Source organism: Cherax quadricarinatus, chromosome 17, assembly GCF_038502225.1.
Source record: "Cherax quadricarinatus isolate ZL_2023a chromosome 17, ASM3850222v1, whole genome shotgun sequence".
Lineage (NCBI taxonomy): Eukaryota > Metazoa > Arthropoda > Malacostraca > Decapoda > Parastacidae > Cherax > Cherax quadricarinatus.
The window spans coordinates 3291064-3298563 of record NC_091308.1 but is presented as its reverse complement, the minus strand read 5'-3'; the positions used below and the strand labels follow the sequence as shown (position 1 = coordinate 3298563).

Here is a 7500-nt window from a genome sequence, read left to right as displayed (position 1 = left end):
ATATTTCAGTGGCTGCAAAAAAGAGGTGCTCCCAGCTACTTTCCCCTCAAGGGAGGTTCCTTGACGCTGGTGAGGGGCTCTTGATCTAGGGAATTGGATCTGTGCTCCAGTTCCCTGAATTGAGCCTGAATACCTTCCATCCCTCCCCCCCCCCATGCGTTCTATAATCCTAAGGGTTTAGCGCTCCCACATGATTATAATAATCCCAGCTAATTCAGACCTGAATCTATCGCAGGTGAAGGTAAGTAGAAAGTCTTAGCTGAAGAGAGGAGGGTGAGGCAGGATGCGGAAGGGTGAGCTAGGATGTGGGAGGGTTACCTGGAGGTTATTCTGGGGATGTGGGAGGGTGAACTAGGATGTGGGAGGGTGAGCTGGGATGCGGGAGGGTGAGCTAGGATGCGAGAGGGTGAACTAGGATGCGAGAGGGTGAACTAGGATGCGGGAGGATGAGCTAGGATGCAGGAGGGTGAACTAGGATGCGGGAGGGTGAATTAGGATGTAGGAGGGTGAGCTAGGATGTGTGAGGGTGAGCTAGGATGTGGGAGGGTGAGCTAGGATGCGAGAGTGAACTAGGATGCGGGAGGATGAGCTAGGATGCGGGAGGGAGAACTAGGATGCGGGAGGGTGAACTACGATGTGGGAGGGTGAGCTTGGATGCGGGAGGGTGAACTAGGATGCGGGAGGGTGAGCTAGGTTGCGAGAGGGTGAGCTAGGATGCGGGAGGGTGAGCTAGGATGCCAGAGGGTGAACTAGGATGCGGGAGGGTGAACTAGGATGCGGGAGGGTGAACTAGGATTTGGCAGGGTGAGCTAGGATGCGAGAGTGAACTAGGATGCGGGAGGATGAGCTAGGATGCGGGAGGGTGAACTAGGATGCGGGAGGGTGAACTAGTATGTGGGAGGGTGAGCTTGGATGCGGGAGGGTGAACTAGGATGCGGGAGGGTGAGTTAGGATGCGGGAGGGTGAGCTAGGATGAGGGAGTGTGAGATAGGATGAGGGAGAGTGAACTAGGATGCGGGAGGATGAACTAGGATGTGAGAGGGTGAGCTAGGATGTGGGAGGGTGAGCTAGGATGTGGGAGGGTGAACTGGGACGTGGGAGGGTGAGCTAGGATGCGGGAGGGTGAACTAGGATGTGGGAGGGTGAGCTAGGATGCGGGAGGGTGAGCTAGGATGCGGGAGGGTGAGCTAGGATGCGGGAGGGTGAGCTAGGATGTGGGAGGGTGAACTAGGATGCGGGAGGGTGAAATAGGATGTGGGAGGGTGAACTAGGATGTGGGAGGGTGAGCTAGGATGTGGGAGGGTGAGCTAGGATGTGGGAGGGTGAGCTAGGATGTGGGAGGGTGAACTGGGATGCGGGAGGGTGAAGTAGGATGCGGGAGGGTGAACTGGGATGTGGGAGGGTGAGCTAGGATGCAGGAGGGTGAACTAGGATGCGGGAGGGTGAATTAGGATGTAGGAGGGTGAGCTAGGATGTGTGAGGGTGAGCTAGGATGTGGGAGGGTGAGCTAGGATGCGAGAGTGAACTAGGATGCGGGAGGATGAGCTAGGATGTGGGAGGGTGAACTAGGATGCGGGAAGGTGAACTAGGATGTGGGAGGGTGAGCTTGGATGCGGGAGGGTGAACTAGGATGCGGGAGGGTGAGCTAGGATGCGGGAGGGTGAGCTAGGATGCCGGAGGGTGAACTAGGATGCGGGAGGGTGAACTAGGATGCGGGAGGGTGAACTAGGATTTGGCAGGGTGAGCTAGGATGCGAGAGAGTGAACTAGGATGCGGGAGGATGAGCTAGGATGCGGGAGGGTGAACTAGGATGCGGGAGGGTGAACTAGGATGTGGGAGGGTGAGCTTGGATGCGGGAGGGTGAACTAGGATGCGGGAGGGTGAGTTAGGATGCGGGAGGGTGAGCTAGGATGAGGGAGAGTGAGATAGGATGCGGGAGGGTGAACTAGGATGCGGGAGGATGAACTAGGATGTGAGAGGGTGAGCTAGGATGTGGGAGGGTGAGCTAGGATGTGGGAGGGTGAACTGGGACGTGGGAGGGTGAGCTAGGATGCGGGAGGGTGAACTAGGATGCGGGAGGGTGAGCTAGGATGCGGGAGGGTGAGCTAGGATGCGGGAGGGTGAGCTAGGATTTGGGAGGGTGAGCTAGGATTTGGGAGGGTGAACTAGGATGCGGGAGGGTGAACTAGGATGTGGGAGGGTGAACTAGGATGAGGGAGGGTGAGCTAGGATGTGGGAGGGTGAGCTAGGATGTGGGAGGGTGAGCTAGGATGTGGGAGGGTGAACTGGGATGCGGGAGGGTGAACTAGGATGCGGGAGGGTGAACTGGGATGTGGGAGGGTGAGCTAGGATGCAGGAGGGTGAACTAGGATGCGGGAGGGTGAATTAGGATGTAGGAGGGTGAGCTAGGATGTGTGAGGGAGAGCTAGGATGTGGGAGGGTGAGCTAGGATGCGAGAGTGAACTAGGATGCGGGAGGATGAGCTAGGATGTGGGAGGGTGAACTAGGATGCGGGAAGGTGAACTAGGATGTGGGAGGGTGAGCTTGGATGCGGGAGGGTGAACTAGGATGCGGGAGGGTGAGCTAGGATGCGGGAGGGTGAGCTAGGATGCCGGAGGGTGAACTAGGATGCGGGAGGGTGAACTAGGATGTGGCAGGGTGAGCTAGGATGCGAGAGAGTGAACTAGGATGCGGGAGGATGAGCTAGGATGCGGGAGGGTGAACTAGGATGCGGGAGGGTGAATTAGGATGTGGGAGGGAGAGCTTGGATGCGGGAGGGTGAACTAGGATGCGGGAGGGTGAGTTAGGATGCGGGAGGGTGAGCTAGGATGAGGGAGGGTGAGATAGGATGCGGGAGGGTTAACTAGGATGTGAGAGGGTGAGCTAGGATGTGGGAGGGTGAGCTAGGATGTGGGAGGGTGAACTGGGATACGGGAGGGTGAACTAGGATGCGGGATGGTGAACTAGGATGCGGGAGGGTGAACTAGGATGTGGGAGGGTGAGCTAGGATGTGGGAGGGTGAGCTAGGATGTGGGAGGGTGAGCTAGGATGCGGGAGGGTGAACTGGGATGCGGGAGGGTGAACTGGGATGCGGGAGGGTGAACTGGGATGTGGGAGGGTGAGCTAGGATGTGGGAGGGTGAGCTAGGATGTGGGATGGTGAGCTAGGATGTGGGAGGGTGAACTAGGATGTGGGAGGGTGAGCTAGGATGTGGGAGGGTGAGCTAGAATGTGGGAAGGTGAGCTAGGATGTGGGAGGGTGAGCTAGGATGCGGGAGGGTGAGCTAGGATGCGGGAGGGTGAGCTAGGATGCGGGAGGGCGAGCTAGGATGCGGGAGGGTGAGCTAGGATGCGGGAGGGTGAGCTAGGATGCGGGAGGGTGAGCTAGGATGCGGGAGGGTGAGCTAGGATGTGGGAGGGTGAACTAGGATGTGGGTGAGCTAGGATGCGGGAGGGTGAGCTAGGATGCGGGAGGGTGAGCTAGGATGCGGGAGGGTGATCTAGGATGCGGGAGGGTGAGCTAGGATGTGGGAGGGTGAACTAGTATGTGGGTGAGCTAGGATGCAGAAGGGTGAGCTAGGATGTGGGAGGGTGAGCTAGGATGTAGGAGGGTGAGCTAGGATGCGGGAGGGTGAGCTAGGATGTGGGAGGGTGAGCTAGGATGTGGGAGGGTGAGCTAGGATGCGGGAGGGTGAGCTAGGATGTGGGAGGGTGAGCTAGGATGTGTCAGGGTGAGCTAGGATGCGGGAGGGTGAGCTAGGATGTGGGAGGGTGAGCTAGGATGCGGGAGGGTGAGCTAGGATGCGGGAGGGTGAGCTAGGATGTGGGAAGGTAAACTGGGATGCGGGAGGGTGAACTAGGATGTGGGAGGGTGAATTGGGATGCGGGAGGGTGAACTAGGATGTGGGAGGGTGAACTGGGATGCGGGAGGGTGAACTAGGATGTGGCAAGGTGAACTGGGATGCGGGAGGGTGAACTAGGATGTAGGAGGGTGAACTGGGATGCGGGAGGGTGAGCTAGGATGCGGGAGGGTGAGCTAGGATGTGGGAAGGTGAACTGGGATGTGGGAGGGCGAACTGGGATGCGGGAGGGTGAACTAGGATGTGGGAGGGTGAACTGGGATGCGGGAGGGTGAACTAGGATGTGGGAAGGTGAAATGGGATGCGGGAGGGTGAACTAGGATGTGGGAGGGTGAACTGGGATGCGGGAGGGTGAACTAGGATGTGGGAAGGTGAAATGGGATGCGGGAGGGTGAACTAGGATGTGGGAGGGTGAACTGGGATGCGGGAGGGTGAACTAGGATGTGGGAAGGTGAAATGGGATGCGGGAGGGTGAACTAGGATGTGGGAGGGTGAACTGGGATGCGGGAGGGTGAACTAGGATGTGGGAAGGTGAAATGGGATGCGGGAGGGTGAACTAGGATGTGGGAGGGAGAACTGGGATGCGGGAGGGTGAACTAGGATGTGGGAGGGTGAACTAGGATGTGGGAGGGTGAACTGGGATGCGGGAGGGTGAACTAGGATGTGGGAAGGTGAAATGGGATGCGGGAGGGTGAACTAGGATGTGGGAGGGTGAACTAGGATGTGGGAGGGTGAACTAGGATGCGGGAGGGTGAACTAGGATGTGGGAGGGTGAACTAGGATGTGGGAGGGTGAACTAGGATGTGGGAGGGTGAACTGGGATGAGCTTCGTCACCTTCACAAATACAGTCACGCGTCGCTTAGCAACAGAGATACGTTCTGAGAAGTGCGTCGTTAGGCGATTTCGTTAAGCGAATGTCAGTGTGTACTTACACAAACCTACATGGTATAGCCTACTACAAACTTAGGCTATTTGGTATAGCCAATTCTCCAGGGCTACAAACCTTAAGGGCCATGATGGACGAAACACGTTAATCAATGACAAGGGAAAATAATGCTATCAAGAGAAGTGAACACACAAAACGACATACTCTTTTACGGTTAACTTTCTTTTAAGTAGAAAAAAGTACATATACTTTAGAATAACGATAAAAATTACAGTATAGTATTATTATTATTATAATCATGGGGAGCGCTAAACACGTAGGATTATAGAGTGCCTGGGGGGGGGGGGAGATGGAAGGTATTCAGGCTCAATTCAGGGAACCGGAGCACAGATCCAATTCCCTAGATCAAGAACCCCTCACCAGCGACAAGGACCCTCCCTTGAGGGGTACAGTATAGTAAATACATAAACCAGTAACATAATGCGTTACGCTACGACATCACTAGGCAACAGGAATTTTCAGCTTTATTATTATAATCTTATGGGACCACTGTCGTATATGTGGTCCGCCGTTAACCGAAACCTCGTTATGCTGCGCATGACTGTATAATAAATAAAATAACATTGATTAAAAACTACAAAAACAGGACTCGTAATATACTGTACAAGGAACATTCACCCTTGTCACCAGAGGATCAAATCTTTTCGCTGATATAACAGGCGATTTTTTTTAACCCCTTTGCATTGAGGGGATCCGAAACACATGACGTTCCTTACCACATGGCGTTTCTGGCCAATGACCCGGCTGCCGGTACCTTGAGCCGGCCTGGCTGTCGTGTTATTTCAAAACATTCCCATAATAACTATACCACAAGTCAAGTTTCTTCCGCTGCTGTTACTTACCGTGACAAAAGACGATCACAAGCGGAAATGAGAGAGGAGCCGCCTCCGTGAACTGGTTATATAATGAGAAGTTACTTGTTCGGATTACTAGAAACAAAAACAAGATGTGCAGTGAAAGTTTTGTTTCACAGAATTGGGATCTAGAGGTAAAAAACATAGAGATATTCCCATAAGCTCTACAGAGGTGATTCAACACAATGCAACAGACTACTACACTATACAGTAGATTACTCCACTTCACAACAAATTGCTACACTTCACAACAGACTACTCCACTACATAAGACTACTCCACTTCACAAGACTACACTACACAACAGACTACTCCACAACAGACACTCCAAAACAAATTCCACAACTAACTATTCCACTCCACAACAGATTACTACACATACCTGGACCACTACAGTGTAGTTCTCCTGGGTGAAGATTGGGTGGTTGTCGTTGACGTCGCCAATGATGAGCTCCACCTGGGTGGTGGCAGCGTTGGACGGGGTGCCCAGGTCTCGTGCGCTCACTCTCAACACGTACTTACCAACCTGAGGTGAAGGACAGTATTGTCATCAACACAAATAGATAACTGGACATTGTTTTTTTTTTACATTATGCAAATCCAAATCTCTATAAATATTACTGCTCAAAGGAATTAAGGTGCGCCGTGGAATATTAAGGGTATCGAACTGCTGAACGCAATATGTGACAAGCATTATAAGATTTTTTACCAAATCTGTTACCAGATCTTAGCGTTGTGGTAAGCCAGCTGTTGCCCTAAATTGCCTTGAACTTTTTTTTTTTTCAAGTGATTTACCTTTTCCCTGTCGAGTTTCTTCAAGACAGTAACGATGCCAGTGTCGTGGTCGATATCGAAGCAGTGGTCGTCGTTACCGCCCTGAATACTGTATCTGACCAAGCTGTTGACCCCGGCGTCAATGTCACTGGCAGAGATCTGCAGGTGTGACATCAAGAAAAAAATTTCAGTAACAAGACCACTTAGAATTACTGTTTATCTTCAGTAATTAGATACTTATATTTGCATAATAACTAATTAGTGGTCAATGGCGAGAGAAGCTCAAGATGGGCCAAACTGGGTGTCTTCTGCCGTTAGTGAGCACAAGACATTCCACCAGAGGTTACCTGTATAACACTGGCGCCCTGCAAAGCGTCTTCCCTGACGGTGGCGGTGTAGGAGGGCAGCGTGAACACCGGAGCATTGTCATTGACGTCTGTAATGGTAAGATTGACCAAGGCTGTAGCGGACAGCGGCGGTGTCCCTCCGTCAGTAGCCACTACCGTCGCCACAACCTGCTGTACACGCTCGAAGTCAACCGGTGACCCGATGCTGATGACGCCTGTAGCGAAAAAAAAATCATATTTGTTTACTTTGTGTCTGGGTATTTAATGGGGCCTGTCTTTAAAGTCTCGTACGTAGACAGATTTTTTTTTTGAGCATAAGTACTGAAGCCCGTGTTCTCACACACTCCATACAGATAAGCAAAATGAGAATGATTTTTCTCATACGAAGGAAAGAGAGGTAGTGGAAGAGAGAAAAGCAGACTACATTTGTATGTGGAATAGCAGAAAGGCAATGAATGATGTATAATTCTATACGAGGAAGAGGAAAATGAGGTGTTACAAGTTAACAAACCAGAGGTGTCACTCACGTATACATGCACAAAGACAAAGCTACACAAGCCTAAGAGTAGTTTTGCTACCTTCATATTGCACATACAGGTTATGTTACAAATGTTACTGAAACACATTATAGGTCCAAGGAACTGAACTCCAAAGCTCTTTAAGCAAACTGACAACGTTAATAAACTACTGACAATAATCAGAGGTTGGAATATTTAAAG

At 52.2% G+C, this 7500-nt stretch overlaps 1 protein-coding gene across 1 annotated transcript in view; it reads right to left on the bottom strand.

Annotated features, from left to right (window-relative positions):
• LOC128686265 (fat-like cadherin-related tumor suppressor homolog) overlaps window positions 1-7500 on the bottom strand; it is a 68833-nt gene that overhangs the window by 30211 nt on the left and 31122 nt on the right. Inside the window, exons 20-22 of the mRNA XM_070085694.1 lie at window positions 6782-7042; window positions 6456-6593; window positions 6043-6186 (exon numbers count right to left, since the gene is read on the bottom strand). Of these exons, the coding sequence (XP_069941795.1) occupies window positions 6043-6186; window positions 6456-6593; window positions 6782-7042 (543 nt within the window). The remainder of the gene's footprint in view (window positions 1-6042; window positions 6187-6455; window positions 6594-6781; window positions 7043-7500) is intronic.